The following is an 18,449-nucleotide window of genomic DNA, read 5'->3' on the forward strand; positions in this document are numbered from 1 at the left end:
ATTGTCTCTTTCCCCCCAGAGATTACAATGTTCATTTATTTGGTGTTTATTAAGAATCTGCACTGTGCCGGACCAGGGGATACAGACATGAATAAGACAACTTTCCTTTCTTCATGGAGCTTATAGTCTGTTGGGGAGAAAGTATTCTACAGTTGAAGATTTCATTATACTTGTGTTAAGAGAACAACTACATACTTGTGATAATTACTAAAAAGCTTAAAAATAAGGTATTATGAGAGCTTCCAAAAGGGGGCCTACACACACTGCAAGGTCATGAGTTATCTTGCTGCTCCAGTCCTGAATTGGGCAGACAATTCTAGCTGCATATTTTCCCTTTCCTGCTCATTCTTGTCTTTACCTAATTCTGTGTTCTCACAGCCCTGACTCAGCATTGGAATCCACTTCTACTCTCTTCCCCTTATCATTGTTCTTCTTTCAGAGGGAGATTATGCTAGTGGGATGATTGGCAGCCCATATATAGTTCCTTACAAAAAGTATTTTCTGTTGCTCAGGCCAGAAACCTTGGAGATAACACTTGGCTAAAATAGTACCCCCAGTCCCTCCCTAACCACTCATCCTGCTTTATTTTTCTTCATAGCATTTATCCTTACATTATATATACATATTTAGTTTATGTATTATCTATCTTCTCCACTAAAAGTTTTATAAGGGCAGGGATTTTTTTGTTCTCCACTGAATCCCCAGTGCCTAAAATAGTTCTTGGCATGTAGTAGCTACTCAGTAAAGATTTGTCATATGAATGAATCCTTTTATCTTCTCTGGATTCCAACCCTTATTGAGAGCAATTTTGCTATTAATTGTAATCTTTCTTTTATCTTGAACCTTTCCATCTTGATTCAGTTCTTCTCATTTAACTATGCTCAGTTACTTCTAACTTAATATTTAAAAAATTTTTTTAACCTTCTCTCGACTCCACTTTCCCCTTCAGCATTACTAACTCCTCTCCAGTCTATGCTTTGCCCATATCGCCTACCGGAACACCACCCGCCAGAGTCACAGATAACTTCTGTATCACTAGAGGCATGGTTGTCAGTTCTCATCCCACTTGGCCATTTGGCAGAACTGCCCTCCAGGATGATGCATTCCTGGTTTTCCTCTTTTCTAACTCTTCCTCTTCTCTCTAAGATACTTGGGAGATTTGTCTTTCTCTAACAACAGTCACATACCAGAATTCTTCAATATCCAGTGCTTGGCCATCAGAGTCTCCACCAAGGCAATTTCCTAAGTGCTCAGGGCTCTGATAACCATCTAAACAATAAGCTACAAATGTGTATCTTTAGTTAATAATTCTCTTCTGAGTTCCAAATTCATATACACAAAACACCTACTGAGTTTCTTTCTCTCCTTGGATGTGGCTTTGAAGGCACTTCAAAACTCAGCATGCCCCAAACTGAGTCCATGAGTAGACTTCATTCAGAAGAGGAGAGAAAACCCTCCCAGACCTGGTTTTCTCCACAGTACCCTATCTTAGTGACTGGCATGCTGATATGAAAGCCAGAAAACTGGGAGTTAACTTAGATATGCCACTCTTTCTCATTGCCCATATCCAATCTTTCATGAAGCCTTGTTATTTTTACCTTCCAAACACTCTAGAATCCAGTCACTTCTCTTTAGTCCTGCTGTAGGCATGACCATCTTTATAGGCATTACTGTCAAGGCCTCCTAGTCAGTTTCTTCAGTTCTGACCTTGCCCTCGTCTGAATCCAGAGCCATTTTTGTGTAACTTTTTTATTTTGAAATCATTTCAGATTTACAGAAAAGTTGCAAGAATAGTACAGACAACTCCCAATTACCCTTGTTAATATTTTATCACATGTACTTTATCATTTTCTCTTGATATGTATGCATACAATTTTTTCTGACCCATTTGAAGGATACAGACAGGATGCTCCTTTACCACCTAAATACTTGCGGGCCTGTTTGCTAAGAAAAAGGAAATCATTTTACATAACCACATTATAATAATCAAAATCAGTGAATCAAAATAGCTCACACTGACACTATGCTAGTATCTAAGCTGTATACCTTTTTCATATTTCCCAGGTTACACCAATTCATATTTCACTATGATGCGTTTTATAGCAAAAAAGAATAGCAATACTGGTCCAGGATCCAGTCCAGATCACACATTGCATTTAGTTGTCCTGTCTTTAGTTTCCATTAATCTGGAAGAGTTTCACAGTCTGTCTTTATGACCTTGTCATTTTTAGCAGTATGGGCTAATTATTTTATATAACATCTTTCAGTTTCGGTTTGTCTGATGTATCCTCATGTTTAGGTTGGGGTTATTTTGATAGGAATACCACACAAATAGTGGCATATATTATCAGAGTGCACATTTTCTTCAGAATCATATTTTAGAAATACATATCTAATCTTGTCTCTCACCTGTTTAAAACCTTTCAGTAGTTTACATTGCTCTTACGATAAATACCAAGTTCATCTTGGTATATTATGGTTTATGCCTACCCCTCCAGTATCTCACTTTTTTTTTCCTTTCAGTTTCAAAGAAATCCTATCTCCTGCCTGGGTGCAGTCACACAAATTTTTCCTTCAGCCATAAAGGCTCTTTTCCCCCTCCCCCATCCCTCCTTCCCTTAGCCTACTTATCAAGAGCCTTTATGCCTCCAGTTTCTATATAGGAAGGACATAGAGGTAGCGTTCTGGTTGGATGAGGGGGGAAGTGTAAGTGGGCCTCTTCTTGAAGCTTCATTTGAATAACCTTTTATGTAAGATGTCCATACCAAAGACTGGTCAGAATGACTGAAGGAAAGTATGCGCTTTGTAGCTGTCTTTCTCTGTTCCCTCCAAACCCTGCCCTTTGACTCAGTTTCCCCTTTAATCTAGAACTGTCCAGATCTCACCTCAATCATCATAGACCCAGGAAAGTCTTTTGATGCTGCCTTGACCAGTCCCTCTTTAGGGAACTTTGTACTAGACTGCATCATCATTTTTAACGACTGCATCATCATTTTTAACTGTCTTTGTGTGAATAATCAGGACAGGTATGTTTTGTTCACGGTCACAGCACCAGTAGCTGCATGCCTGACACATAAATAGAGATTCATTACTGAATGAGTGAAAGTGAACAGCTCATTCTCCTCCAGCACTATTACCACATGTTGAGGCTGTTCCCTCCCTGTGCCCTCTTTATGGAAACACCTTCTCTGCCCTCACCTCCTAACTGCTATTCCCAGCTCTCCCACAACACCCTACGCTGGCAAAGGTGCCCTTTTTGTGTGAACCCATAACACTTCTGCTTACCCCATCATAGCTTTTATTTTATTCTGTTGTAATTGCTGTTGACCGTCTCCCTGTACTAAAGTGCACACTCCTGAAACTCAAGGATTATTTTATGTACTGTCATAGCCTTGCACTTTGTATACTTTGTTCAGAGTAAGCTTTTATAAATATTTTTTGAATAAACGTAGTCATACCTCTTACATTCTTTTCTGATTATAAAAGTAATGCATTTCAACCTTCAGTAGGAAGGTGGAAAAATGAAAAGTAAAAGGAGAAAATGAGTTGCATATCATGTTCGTTCTACCTTTCACTATTTTTTTTTTTTACCTTTCACTATTTTTTTAGGCAATAGATTACTTTTAAATGCCTTAGGTTATTTATTTACTTATGGGAATGTTTTACCTATTTTTTTAAAAAATAAATAAGTGGAGGGGATTAAGAGGTATAGGTATAAGTCGCAGAGATGAGTAGTACAGCATAAGGAATATAGTTATTAATATTGTAATAATGTATGGTGACATCCGGCGACTACAGTTTCCGTAGTGAGCATTTAGTAATGTATAAAACTGCCAAATCAATATGTTGTATACCTAAATCTAATATATCTCTGTCAACTATACTTCAATAATATAAAATAAATAGCAGATCTTGTATACATGTGTTTTTTGACTATAACATTTTTAATGGCATTTTTTTCCTAAGAAATTATTGTTAAATAGGAGATGGAAAGATGTTTCATCAATAATCATAATTTTTCTATTATCTTCACCTCCCCTATTTTATTAAAGTAGATTTCTGTAGAGACTTCTGTCTCTTATTTTAAAAAATTCACAGAGTCAGAGGCGCCCGGGTGGCACAGTCAGCTGAGCATCCAACTTTTGGTTTCGACTCAAGTCATGATCTTAGGGTCGTGAGATCAAGCCCTGCGTCAGCTCCACACTGGATGTGGAGCCTGCTTAAGATTCTTTCTCTCCCTCTCCTTTTGCCCCTCCACACCCGACATGCACATGCACGCTCATGTGCTCTCTCTCTCTCTAAAAAAAAAAATGTACACGTCAAATTCTGTAATAATTAAAAGCAACATAATAAATCCCTTCCCCTTTGGTAGCTTAAAGTATACTGACTCTATGATTTAGTCATTAACCGAGTGGAACTCAGTAACCAAATGTTTTTATCTCTGTAGTCAGCATCCCTTTGCCATTTGGTGACACATTTCTGTGGCACTTCACCTTTGGCACTATTGTTATAACATGGTCATTGCTCTTTGAGCAATCAGTCCCATCTACTGGCAATTTCTCAAATCCAGAATAACTACAGGTGTTTTATAGAAGGCTTTGATGTTATTAAAACAGGGTTTAGGGTGCCTGGGTGGCTCAGTCATTGAGCATCTGCCTTCGGCTCAGGTCATGATCCCAGGGTCCTGGGATCAAGCCCCGCATCCAGCTCCCTGCTGCGAGGGAAGCCTGCTTCTCCCTCTCCCACTCCCCCTGCTTGTGTTCCCTCTCTCGCTGTGTGTCTCTCTGTCAAAAAGACAAAAAATAAAATCTTTAAAAAAAAAAAAAGCGTTTAACAGGAGTTAAAACTACAGTATCTGAGGGGCTCCTGACTGGTTCAGTTGGAGGAGCATGTGACTCTTCATCTCAGGGTTGTAATTTTGAGCCCCACATTGGCTGTAGAGATTACTTAAAAATAAAATCTTAAAAAAAAAACAAACCTACAGCATCTGAAAACTTTACTTTTTAAAAAATTATTATCTGATAAGCAGTGTACCATTCTAGTCATTTGTTGTAGACAACTAACTGAATCAGTTGTCTGTAATTTGAAGGCTGATTTGTGTGTGTGTGATGGGGAACAGACAGAATACATGTCCTGTGATCCAGGTCTCTTCATAAAGGGAAGTGGATATTTACAGCCTTCCTTTAGAGAGTTAGTGTGCATGAGATGAGAACAGTATTCACATTGTTTTGTCATACTTTCATTTGAGTGCTTGGTTTTTTAATTTGATCTGACAGTAAATATATTTTTCAACAAGTCTAGAAGTGAAAACATACATATAACTATGAAATGAGATGGGAATTAAACAGCTAATGATAGAATATTTTTCTGAGACAACTCCCAAAGTTTAAAAAACAAGCCTATCAGGTATAGTTTATACAAACCAAATTTATTCTGCTACTAGTAATTTTCGTTCCCAAGTGTGAAATCCAAAATTCTCACTTTTTGATAAATAAAAGCAAAATGTAAACAGAAAGTAGAGGCAAGGGGCATATGGGACTTCATTATCCTTACATTCTTACAACTTTTCTGTAAGTTTGGAATTATGTCAAAATTAAAAGTTATCCCCAAATTCTTATTTTTTTCTAAAATTAGATGAATGTATATTTTACTCAAGTTTTTAACATTTCCAAGAAGATTGGAAAATATTCACAATATTTTTGTTTCTATTTGACTTTCATACCCTTTCACCTAACTACAAAATCTAAACTTGATAAAACTATTTTGGCAAGAGGATGAGGGACTGTATACTAATTTGATTTCTAATATAGAGTCTTTTAGTCTCATGCTATTACTTTGCCCTTAATTTTTACTTTACAGACTAATTTTGGGATGAAGTGCTAACATCCTCTTGCCATCCAACTTGTACTTCAGATGTGCTTTTCTTCACATAACACCTTGGTCATTAAGTTTTTCTTTTTATCAGCATTTTTCCCCTACGTTATTTGCATTTTCATCCTTCAGCATAATTCTTCTAGTCAACTAATAGCACACACTCAAATCCTGAGTTTACCGGGAGTGAATGATTTCTGAATCTAGACTTTTTCACATATATATGAAATTAGCCTCATCTTCTAGAAATTATTCACCTACATATGCTGTCATTTTGTAATACTTAGGAAGACTAGGTTCATTTTCCAGAATTGGAAACCCAAGCCACAGGTGAGAAGTGACAAATATATTTATAAGCGGTGAATCTGGAATGTGGACTTGACTGGAATTCAGGTATTTTTATTTGCAGTGAATTCAGGCTGATAGGCAGCTAAGTGTTCTTGTCAAAGCACCTGACCCCGCTGAGTCTGTTTTCTCATCCACAATATGATGATCCGGTTCAGCCCTCCCCTCAGGCTTGTTGTCAAGCACAAGCAAGGTGAAGTCAGGGGCAGTCACTGGAACCAAACTATAAAATGTTTTAGTGTCTAATCTTTCTTTTTTCTCTTTATTATTCCGTGTAGGAGTCTTTTAATTTTCCCAATTTAGCGCTAAACTACTTGGCTTTTTAATGTTCCGTTGCCACATAATTATTAAGCTTGTTACAACATGGTTATTTTTCATCTTTTCGATTAGTATTTTGGGTGGACATTGCTGCCAGTAATTTCAAACTGTTTTTAACTTTATGGAGATGATACAGTCACCATGAAATCACTGAGGGCTATAATCTATTTAGGATAATTTAATCTTTTGTTTTGCAGTCCCAGGCTGTCTAATCTTCCTGGCTGGTCCCTAAAGGATGGAAATGCTTTCTTGGACAAGGTAATAATAACTGAGGCATATCTACACCCAGTCAAAAGCCATCTTGTCATACCAGAGCCACCCTATAGTAATGTGATGGATGGGGTCATTTTTTTCCCTTTGTATTCTCTGAAAAATCCCAAGATCCATATAGGGTCTTCAGTACGTGGTGATTATTTTTAAGAGCCTTTTAGGGAATCTCAGTGTTCAGATTCAGGTCCAATTTGCTCATGTGTAAAAATCTAAGAACTTCTGCTGCAAATACATTTTATCACCACAGAAAGAAAACTTATTTTTAGCATTGCAATGAGAGTTTCAAAGGTAATGCCTATAGAGAGTTCCATCCAGTTCGTTCTATTTTCAGGCTGTACTGACTCCATGACTGGAAGGAGTAAAACTTTTTAAAAACAACTTTAAAATCCTCAAGAATATGAGTTTTAAACTGCTTCTGTCAGCAGTTAGGTAAGGTAGGGCTTTGAGAAAAGTTTGGTTCTTACTCTTTGGGTGAGGAGAGGCCATGGAAGGAGGGCATTGTCATTATCTGATCAGGTCGCTCTGGCTGCCATGTGCAGAACAGACTGCAAAGCCAGTGTTTAACTTCCCAGGCAATGTGTTCTTGGGGGAATGGGAGGGAAAACGTGTTCTTGGGTAAATTTAAATAGAGGGCCTTCTAAACTATGAACTATCATCTTATTCCAACCTTTCCTGGTAGCCTAGAATGGACAGCCTTATATAGGTCATGAAAAAAGAGCACAGTTCTAGGAATCTAGCATTTGGGGTTCTATTCTGACTTTAATCACTGACTAGGCCTACAGTAAATGACATAAATAAATTTTCTTCCGAGGCTGTTAGATTTTTGACATTAGATTCTCTTCACAGTAATTCCTTCTTCAGATCAGTTTTTAGGCAGTTAATTTACAAATCAGAGACCAAAGGTACAAAAATGTTAAAACTATCATCTAGTTACATTTTCTACTAAAAAAAATCAGAGGTAAAGGAAGGTTAAAAACTGTAAAGCTCATGCATGCCATTCTTAGTCCTCCAAATCATCCTTCCTCACTCAAATTTCAGTATTGAAAAACAAGAAATTTAAAGATCCTTAAAAAGAATCATCCGCATAAGGCATCTCCTTCTTGTAATAGGTATTATTAAATAAAGAGATGCTCTTTTTACAGAATTAATTTCTGTAACTGCACCCCAACCTCCAGTGCAGGTCAAATGCATAATTTGAAGCCAGATTTCCCTCCTAGCTAACTGTAAAATTATGTGACATTCAGGAACCTGTGCACCTGATTTCAGCCTAACTCTCCTGCTGGTTGTAAATCATTGTTCCCTGAGAAAGGCTCAGAAGCATCCCATTACCAGTGCATTGTGAGCGAAAATGACTTGCATGTGTATGTGGGAGCATTTCATTAGAAGGGAGTGGTGAATAAAATATAGGGACACTATAAGTGCGTGGAATGGCAAATATGCTTCTCCAGGCCAGGAAGGATTGAGCGCCTCAGAGGAGGCGTTGTCATGTGAGGTGGACATGCCCTGATGTGTAGCATTATGGGGAAGAAGATTACATAGCCAATTTAAGACCAGGCAGGACTTTGAAATTTCCCATGATTTGTCTTTAATCGTATTTAGCCTCATCCTAAGGGAGTTGGGAGTCCTCTCCCATTAAACATAATTGCTCATTTGTTTTTTGCTAACAGGTACATTGTAATTAAGAACTGTTTTCAGTCTGTTTTTGGCTCCGTCTTTCACTGTTTAAATGGTAGTCCTATAAGGAGAGGAACCGGTTTATTACAGTGGAAGGCAAGGGGAGGAAGTCTTCCGTCAGGTTCTGATATGAGACTTGTAAAATTCAAAAGGAAAATCACACATAGTTAATACCCTAATTTCAGATAAAGATTGAGAGCACAACCATGCAGACTCTAATATATAAAGACACATATATAGGACTATGTAGAAATACATGTTCAGTGATTAATGAAAACATGATGGACAAAATTCTAATGGTATTTTTCTTTTTCTGGAAAGAGCAAACTGTCAACCAAACACTGACTTTTACTGGTTTCCATATAAAGTCATAGAAAACTTTAACCTAGATGAGCCAAAAAATCCTCCACAGATTTCAGTGTAAAGTATGAGCGAGGGAAGACAGCAACTCCAATGGCCTTCTGGAGGCATTGTAGCAGCCCCTGTTGGTGGCCCTCTCGTGCCTCTTCTCTGCATTGCTCTCTCATAATTTCAGCCGCCAATACCTGTATGAGTCTGCCAGAGAGTTTTTTCCCTGAAGCTGCACAAAATGTAGGAGTTGCCATGTAAATATCCCGGATCACTTGCCTCTGAGGATGGTGACTCCAAGGTGTATGTTTTACACCATTTCTTAGAGTTCCCCATGGGAATAAGTCCCAGCTGTGCACAGTGGTGTGTAGCTCAGTAACATATCCATTGTCAGCCCCCTTCCTTTCCCTTTATCGCTTGCCCGTCCTCCTGCTCTTTTTTCAGTACTTCTCTGTTAGCTCGTACTTACCCTTTTCTCGAGGTCTGTTGGTGAGGGAATCCAAACTAAGACATATTAAATATGGTAGGTCATGAGCAGAGTGGGGAATTGTAGTATATTCTCTTTCTATATAAGTATACTTTTTTCTTTTGAATAAATACATTTGGTTTACAACCCCAAATAAATTGTATGCTCCGCAAGGACAAAGATTATGCTCACTGAGGTGAGGGCGATGGTGGTGGCTTAATCCCTACCCTGTACTCTTCATCTCCCTCCTTGTTTGCCCCCTGCCCCTCAACCATTGGTAGGAGGAGAAAGAGGCTGTAAGTCTAGGGCCAGGACTCCCAAGCTGATTGCATAACAAAATCACTAGAGGTGCTTGGCCTCATCCCCAGATTTCTGATCCCTTGGGTCTTAGATGACCCAGGAATCTTTACTTCCATCAGTGTTCCCAGATTATTCTGATATTGCTGGTATGGGCTATATAACTATTACTTGGAAAGCACTGCATCATGAGTTAGAAAGCAGCATATGTCCACACATGCCTTGAAGAGGCATCAGGAAATGTACATTCAAATTCTGAGTTAGCCACCAACCAGCGTTTTTTATCCTGAATAAGACACTTAGCCTCCCTGAACCTAAACAGGAAAACAGTTGGCCTGAGTAGCCTTCCGGCTGCCTTCCAGCCCTCTAGAGGTCTGTGATTCTTCATGGAAAGTTTGGTTTGGGGATGAAGTTTCTTTGGTGCTGTATCTGTTGGGTATCTCTTCCTAGAATTTTTTACTTTTTGTTCCTTTTAGGAGCTAAAAGAGTGCTCAGGTCACGTATTTGTGGATTCTGTGCCTGAATTCTGCCTGCCAGAGGTAAGATGAAAGTGATTCTTACTGTAGAAACAAAGCATATCTCAAAATGAAGTCAAGAAATAATTTTAAGGGGCTTATTAGCTTTCTGTTTTCAAATTGAATCTGTTATTCCGGGCACATTATTATACAGCTAAAATATAATCATTTAGGAGCTTTTTATATTATCTGTAAGAAATTTAACTCTCTTTTTTGTATTCCTTGCTCTTTCTGTAATCCCCACTGACACTTTGTACCAGGGCATAGTTTTGAGCAAGGTACAGAAAGAACTCAAGCCTTTCAGTTTTGTAATTACATGCCTGTATCAGATTAGCCATACTTTTTGTAGTCTTGTTTACAGTGGGTAATTGGGAATTGCTGTTATTCAGACAATACAGTAAACTGTAAAAATTCTTGCTGACTTTAAATATCATATCAAATACTGCTTGAAATTCACAGATTCTGAATTGAGCCATGGATACCTATTGCTTACATATTATTATCCCAGTGAGACTTGTTATAAGAGTTTGGAGCCAGTTTTATCATTTTAAAGGAAATGAGGATGAATTTCCATTCATTTTAAGGCAGCTAATCTCAGCTGACAATCCTGATCTCTACAGCGGCATAGATGGCATTCTCAACAGCCAGATAAAGTATAGGGAGGCCAGTAGCTAGTCCCAGGTTCCTGAGGAAATCAACAAGAGAGGCTACCATCCTGTTCTTTCCATGCACCCAGTGGATTACAGTGCATGTGGGAGATACTTTCACAGTTCAATCCCAAAAGAAAATCTGGAGTACTTTTTCCCTTATTTTTGTACTCTCTTCCTGCCTCTCTTTCCGTCTCAACACTTTCTTTGATACTTTGTAAATAAACTTTTTTTCTTTGAAGTATGTGTATGTGCCCTTTTGGGATAGTGGAAGGAAAGAGAAGAAGATACGGTAATTGAAGGTGGCAGTTAAGGGAACAAGTTTGAGATAAAGTAGTAAGAATAAGGGTGAAGGTAAAGAGTTACCAGGAGTCCTGAGCTCTTCCTAACTGCTATTCAAATCTTTTGTCAACTTCATTTGTCATTTAGGAATTGGTGGGGCAGGTCCCCATCTGTTCAAAGATTCCTAATCCCAAGTGCTACATTTATTTTCAGTTTTCTACATATGGCATGACTGCTGCAACCTTCAGTTTATGGACAACAGTGTAGAATTTATGAATTGTGCTCTCATGACTTTCTGACCTGTTCCACAGAGCACTAAACAGTCAAGACTTGGAATTAAACAGTTGCCATTTCACAGTTCATCTTTTGCTGCGCTAAAGGATTATTGATGTATTTAGGCTTCTAGAGCTGTATAAAATTTTTCCACTTGTATTGTCTTGTAGTTTGTGTCAAATTAATAATAGTCACTATTTTAAGGTAGAGGTAGGGCATTGGGTGACTGGGAGAAAATAGGAGAGTCACAGGATCAGGAGAGAGGTACTTACTCCAGTCCAGTCTTCCCAGACGTGTAGGTGACCCAGAAAGACCTGCTCCCAGTCTTCACGGAATTGATAATCTAGTGCAACTACCTGAAATATTTTTGTACCCCCAAAGTCCACACTGTAGACTGAGTATGAGGTCTATGGCAGTATAGTAAGCAGCCAGTAAATTATGAGTGTTTGACCCGATTCATGGTCTGTAGAACCCAAGTGTGTCTGTATACAAGTTGAAAATTAATCCTCATTGGATTTCATCAAGTGAAAGAATGTAAGCAAATATATAAATGTGAGTATATAAACATGGATTGGATGTTAAATTTATTTCTCAGAGGAAAAATGTTTATGTAGGCACTCTTGATATATATACAGACAAAATATGTATATATATATGTATATGTGTGTATATATATGTGTATATATATATTTTTTTCTTCCAGCTGTCCTCACCAGATTTCTCATCATTCTAGACTCTGTGGGCTGATTCTTATATATTTAAGAGAAATTTCAAACTCACCCGGTTTCTATACTCAAGAGGGAAAGTAGAGGTGCTTTTGAGCTTTCTTGTTGCTTCAACTCTTGTTCCCTTGTTTTCTGAATCTGTCACCCTGTGATTACGTCTTAATTTTCTTATTTGTTTAAAAATGGTTCTAGAGGGGTCGTAGGGAACAGAACTAGTGGAATGTTACATGACCCTTCGTTATGAGGGTATTGTCTTGGAAATGCTGTGTACAACATGGAGTTAAGGGTGGTGTAAATTGGCTATTACTGTCATTAGGCATTTTATTCACACAGATTGCCATTGCCCTAGCAATGAGTAGCTTCTGACCTCTAATCTACTGCTGTCAGGAGCTGATTATGTCTTGGTGGCTTTATTAAATTAACTTATTTCATATGTAAAGTCATTGAACTAGAAAATGCCCACAGCCCAAATGGCACACTGTCTCTCTTATTTGCAAAGATGGCACAGACATCTTTGTTACTTCTTCTCTGTGGGAGACATATTAGCTCAATAACCCATTCTCCTAACTAAAACACTTCCTTGACTTACCCAATGCTGTCCTTAGCGCACCATACAGTTTCTCAGAGGGAACTTCAGTGATTGAGATGATGTCTCTGAGCCAGGGCGACTCATGTTTTCCCACAGAGGGTGCCAGTTATAATGTTGCATCGCTCCAACCGTAGTGCACTGAGGCTTGCTTTGCACTGGCCACCATAGCTGGGAGGGGACAGAGATGAGTCACACAGGATCGTTAACCTCGGAGACATTTAGTACTGGAGGGACAGAGTGGTGCTTTGAGGAGCTATTGCATGGAATGGTAACTGTCCTAAGAGGGACATCCATAAAGTGCCTTTGCAGTTCTGAGGAAGAGATGTTGGGTTTTTGTTTGTTTTTTGTTTTCTGTTTTTTCTTCTGGGCAAATCAGGAAGGCTTAATGGAAGAAGAGAATGGAGCCTTAAAAGACAGGTGGGGCTTAAATATATGGGAAAGACAATTCCTTCTACGAAAAGGGTTTTCATAAAATTTCCTAAACATGAGTTGGATTTTCCCTTTTCACATGACCTTAATAATGAAGTAAAAGGTAGGTTTGAGGCTAAGGCTAGGGCAGAATATGAGGGTATAATTTTCTTTTGTGATTCTGCCACTAAATTTTTTGTTGTTGTTGTTCTGTATCCAGCACTAGTGGTCAAAAATCATCTCAAAAAAAGAAAAAAAGTTTCCTTCTGCATTTGACTGCTGAAGAGCCGGTTTCGGCACGCCGCTCCCTCTGTTACCGGTAAATCCGTAGCAGTGGTGCCTTATATTCTAGTTCCCTCACAGCTTCTGTTGTGTGCTCTCTGCTTCCTGGTAACTGGTTGCACTTGTCAGGCAGCAGCTGCTGAGCGTCCCTGTTGCCATTTACCCTCGTATGTCAAACTCAGAACTCTATTTGAGTAAAATCGGAGCGCTGCTGGTGCACTCCTGCACTCTCGCCGTTAGCCATCCTGTCCTGCCACTTAATGTCACTATTAGGAAACCTCCTAAAATGAGAGAATGGAAGTGTTGCAGGAAAGGCGTCATTATTCTGTAGTACAAAAACGACTTCTCTGCATTCTGACAGCATCATTTTTCAGTCACATCATGCTGGTCTGTGTGCCCTGAACAGATATGTATCATTCCCTCCCCTTTCTTTGCAGACCGAGCTAATAGATCTGTCTACGGTAGATGTAATCCTCATCTCTAACTACCACTGCATGATGGCGCTGCCCTACATCACTGAGTACACCGGTTTCTCAGGCACAGTGTACGCCACGGAGCCCACCGTTCAGATCGGCAGGTGAGAGCAGTTATTCTTACCCCAGGAGGAAGTGGCTGAAGCACTCCTTCCTTCAGTGGTGACCGTGTAATAAATAGAGTGTTGTGCCAGGAGTGATTGGTGTCTCCTCCTGAGCAGCTAACCAAAGAATTAGCATGAATAGACAACTCTCTAAATAAAAACAAGTGTTCATTGGAATTGCCTCGAGATTAATGCGGCGAGTACTCTTAGTCTTTCTTGTTGTTTTTGAAACAAAGACTGGAGGAAGGTGTTTGCAGAGACAGCTCCTCTGTACAGATGATACTAATTAGGGGAGGTAACGTTGAGTAAGATGCCACAGAGTTGCAAGGCAAAGAGCTTCAGGAGAAAGGAGCATAGCACATTTAAGAAAAAGAAGGAATTTTATTACTTTGCTTTCAGAATTTCCCCCCTTTATGATTTAGTGCAGACTATAAATGGAGACAGCTCGCAGAAAACAGAATAAGTAATTAGATGGTTGAGTTGACTGTACTTTTGACAGAGTGCAACTCAGAGCTCTAAGGAGTCAAAGCAGCCTTCCTTTGACTCTGAGAACACTCTGCCATCTCTCCCTCTGCCCCTCCCAAGCCTTCATGACACAGGTGGTTGCTTCAAATACCCCTAGCATCATTCAGTGAGAGAAAAGTTACGTGAAGAAAATTACCGGGATGCCTGGGTGGCTCAGTCATCAAGCATCTGCCTTCAGCTCAGGTCATGATCCCAGGGTCCTGGGATCAAGCCCCGCATCAGGCTCCCTGCTCAGCGGGGAGTCTGCTTCTCCCTTTCCCGCTCCCCCGGCTTGTGCTCTCTCTCTCTGTCAAATAAATAAATAAAATCTTAAAAAAAAAAAAAAAAAAACCTACCCCAGAAAAAAGAGTTGAAGCAAACTAACAAGTATGGTGAAAGGTGAAGCTATCAAGACTCAAAAGAGGGGATGAAGGTGTTAATATGGACTCTTGGCTTTGGGTTCCATTGTCTTGCAGAAGTACACCAAGATGGAATTACCAGAGATGAAACAAAATATGCCCTGGTTTTTATGTCAGCTCCCATTAAAGAGCATGTAATGTGTACAGAGAAACATTGGGGATCTGAGGAAGAGACATTACAGGGAAGTGAAACACAAGGCAACGGATCAGTTGCAACGAGAGGATAAGCCAAAAACCTGAGACTCTAGTCTGCAAAAGTTACAGTGTGAGCAAGGACATACCAGACTGTTCTCCAGAGAGCTACAGCCGGAACACTAACGTGCCTAGGCCCCAGATCTTTGAATGCTGGAACTAGTGCTGCTCCTTCAAGATGAAGGGAGGACATGGGATTAGGAATAAATAAATCCAATGGAAATGAAATGAAGTTGTTCAACATTCAAATGCCAGTAAATTGATGGCTTGCCATATCTCTTTGTTCATTGGGAGAGGATTTAAGTCAATATGGATCATCCATACTGGATTCTGAAAGGGGATTCAAGAGGTTAAAAATCTATTTCTCACTTTTTGGTCGTCCTCTAGCCATGCAGGACTCTTAACAGTTCTCTGTGCCAGGTATTCCTCAGAACACGTGCATCATTGATCCACTCGAGTGAGGTTCCCTCAGTTGCGATTCCATCACAGTCCATCTTGTGATCTGCACACAGAACCTGTCCTTTTGCAGATCCTTGAGTTAGGCTTTTAGGATTAATCCTTAGAGTATTTTTCCACATGGAATTTTGTAAGTTCACAAAACGTGTCAAGAAAACGTACTTTTCCAGTTTAAAATGTCCGTTTAATATTGTCATTAAAAAAAAAAAAAACAAACAATCCTGGTTGCCTGGGTGGCTCAGTTGGTTAAGCGCCAGTCGGTTAAGCCATAAGGCTCAGGTCATGATCCCAGGATCTTGGGATCAAGTCCCACATCGGGCTCCCTGCTCCACGGGCAGTCTGCTTCTCTTTCTCTCCCTCCACCCTGCTTGTACTCTCGCTCTCTCATGCTCTCTCTCTCAAGTAAATAAATAAAAATCTTAAAAAAAAAAAAAAAAAATCCTACCCCACCCCTGCTGCCACCAAAATCAGGTACTTCACAGTCATTTGACTTTTTCTCCTTTTAGATTTTTAGTTACATAAAGGCAGAGATCTTAAGAGTGATAGTTAAACCACAGGTTTGTATATTTCAGTGTTGAAAGATAAGATGCATGCCAGGCTTGTTTTAAGGGTGAATTAAATCATTTATGTTCGAAATGTTTAACATTGTTGAAGTTCAATGAGATGGTTGGGGTTTTGTTCAGGTTTATGTAAAAGGGTGTCCAAGTTTATATGCAACAGAGAGAAAGATGATTGGGGTGGAGGGAAGGCAGGCAAGCCCATTTGTCTTGGCTACAATGTTGACTGTATGGTGTTTTTCTCTTTCTTTAATGACTGTTCACCACTTTTTTCTTTAAACTCAGGCTTCTCATGGAAGAGCTGGTGAATTTCATTGAAAGAGTGCCCAAGGCTCAGTCTGCCTCCTTGTGGAAGAATAAGGATATTCAGCGGTGAGCAGTAGGCCTGTTTATTCCTCTTGACAGTAGACCCTTAGGCTTTGCAAAGCAGTCTCATTTGTTTTTTTACGTTATGCTTTAACATTTATACTGTTGTAACTGGAGATTCTCTTTTCCCTGTTTTAGGGAAGGGTTATGTTTGATTCAACCAATATACCGTGAGAGGCAACCATGCCATGTCCTGTGGGTACTGTGCTGGGTCTGAGTTTTTAAAAATTAGTAAAACAATTGGCACTGTTTTTGAGGTGCTCAGGGGTTGATGGGAAATCAGACCATTAACAGGTAAATTACAGTCTTGGATGGCGTGTATTGTAAGAGGTGCCTGTCACGGTGCTGTAGACACTCAGAAAATGAAGAACTTTCTGTGTAGGGAAGCTGAGGAGGACATTCCTTAGGAGATGACAATGAAAGTGGGTCTTGGAGGAAGAAAAGGACTCTTCCTGATAGGAAAGGTCAGTAAGTGCATCCAGACGCAGCATGATGGGATATAGTATATTTGGGGACCAGGGAGAAGTGCAGGGTGGATTAGAGTGGGAAAGCAGAGAGGAGAGGTGAGAGTTGAAACTAGAGAGGTACATTGGAGCAAGATAATGAAGAATCTGTTGTGTAAAGTTTGAGTTTTATAATATGGAGAGTGGGGAGTCCCTCTGTGGTTTATAAGGAGGAGAGTGATGTGATCACATTTGTTTGGGGGAAAGTAACTCTGGAAGCAGCGCAGGGGAGGAATGGGGGTACAGAGACGGGCAGAAGACCAGGGGTAGGACTGTGAGAAACCCAGCGGGGGAGAACAAAAGCCTGAACTGGGGCAGTAGCAGTGAGCATGAAGAATCTGACTTAAAAGAAATTTCTATGACAGAATTGAAAACAATTGGTAAGAACTGTAAAAAGAGGCTGTGAAGTCATCCTTAGGAAGGTAAGAGGAGAGCTGAGTGGAAGCGAAGGGAAAAAGGAAGTTTCCCCAAACCTGGGCCTGTCAGTGGTATCAGATGCTGCAGAAATATCATCCCGTAAAGTGAAGATGAGACCCTTGGTTATGGAAATCCTAGAGAGATTAGTGTCAGTAGAGTACTAGGGACAAAAGCCAGGTTGTAAGAGGTGACAGAAGTAGAAATATAATGGCGGAGGGAAGGAGGCAGTTTGATTCTTCTTCCATGCTCTCATATTTAATTGGCAGTGGAGGACACCGGCCAGTCTTAGCTTACTGCAGTTTCTCTGAGCCTCCCAACCACTGCCCTACCTCCCGGCACCACAGTGGTCCCAGCCTTGCAGGCCTCGCATCCAGAGTCTGGAGTAAAAACTTGTCATTGGCTTTTTAGGTAGTGGGTGTCCCATACGTGCCTACCCACGTCCACTCTTTTCCAGCCACCTTGCCACCGAGTTCTCTTTCCCTCTAGGTCAGTGATTTGTTAGCTCTCTAGTTATCTGAACTTTGGAATGTCTTAGTTTTTGTGAATATGTATGTGTAGGGGCGCCTGGGTGGCTTAGTCAAGCTTCCTACTCTTGGCTTCGGCTCAGGTCATGATCTCAGGGTCCTGGGAATCAAGCCCCGGTCAGGCTCTGCCCTCAGCGGGAAGTCTGCTTCTCCCTCTCCCTCTCCCTCTGCCCCGCTGTCCTGCACACACATGCATGCATTCTCTCTCTCTCTCTCTCTAAAATAATAAATCTTCTTTAAAAAAAAGAATATGTATGTGTAGCTAAGAATATGCTTCCTTCTTATACTGTGTTTCAGCGCCTGAGCATCTGTGTGTCCTCTGTGCGTTCCTTTGTATATGTGTTATTTGTTTTATTTAACTTCCACAGCACTTGCTGTGTGCCAGACACTATTCTCAATGTTTTACTTAATTCACGTAATTCTTTAACATCATTTTACAGAAGAGAAAACAGCCACAGACAGGTTAAGTAACTTGCTCAAGGTCAGCCAACTAGTGAGCGGTAGGATTTGAATTCAAACCCATGCAGTAAGTCTAGTCTAGTTCCAGAGTTTCTGCTTTTAACCATTATGCCGGGCTGCCTCTTGGGCACACATGTCTCTTCTCGAGTGCGTGTGAGCCCCTTC

General features: G+C 40.1%; 1 protein-coding gene across 3 annotated transcripts in view; it reads left to right on the top strand.

Moving 5' to 3' along the window:
• The window catches only part of INTS9 (integrator complex subunit 9), a 104,910-nt gene that overhangs the window by 34,759 nt on the left and 51,702 nt on the right, over positions 1 to 18,449 (top strand). For 2 of the 3 annotated variants that reach the window (XM_078069471.1, XM_036100846.2), the window contains exons 3-6: positions 6,732 to 6,792; positions 10,066 to 10,128; positions 13,748 to 13,887; positions 16,301 to 16,387. In XM_078069471.1, the coding sequence (XP_077925597.1) occupies positions 6,732 to 6,792; positions 10,066 to 10,128; positions 13,748 to 13,887; positions 16,301 to 16,387 (351 nt within the window). The remainder of the gene's footprint in view (positions 1 to 6,731; positions 6,793 to 10,065; positions 10,129 to 13,747; positions 13,888 to 16,300; positions 16,388 to 18,449) is intronic. The other variant, XM_078069470.1, reaches the window with a different exon arrangement.

Source organism: Halichoerus grypus, chromosome 3, assembly GCF_964656455.1.
Source record: "Halichoerus grypus chromosome 3, mHalGry1.hap1.1, whole genome shotgun sequence".
Classification (NCBI taxonomy): Eukaryota; Metazoa; Chordata; class Mammalia; order Carnivora; family Phocidae; genus Halichoerus; species Halichoerus grypus.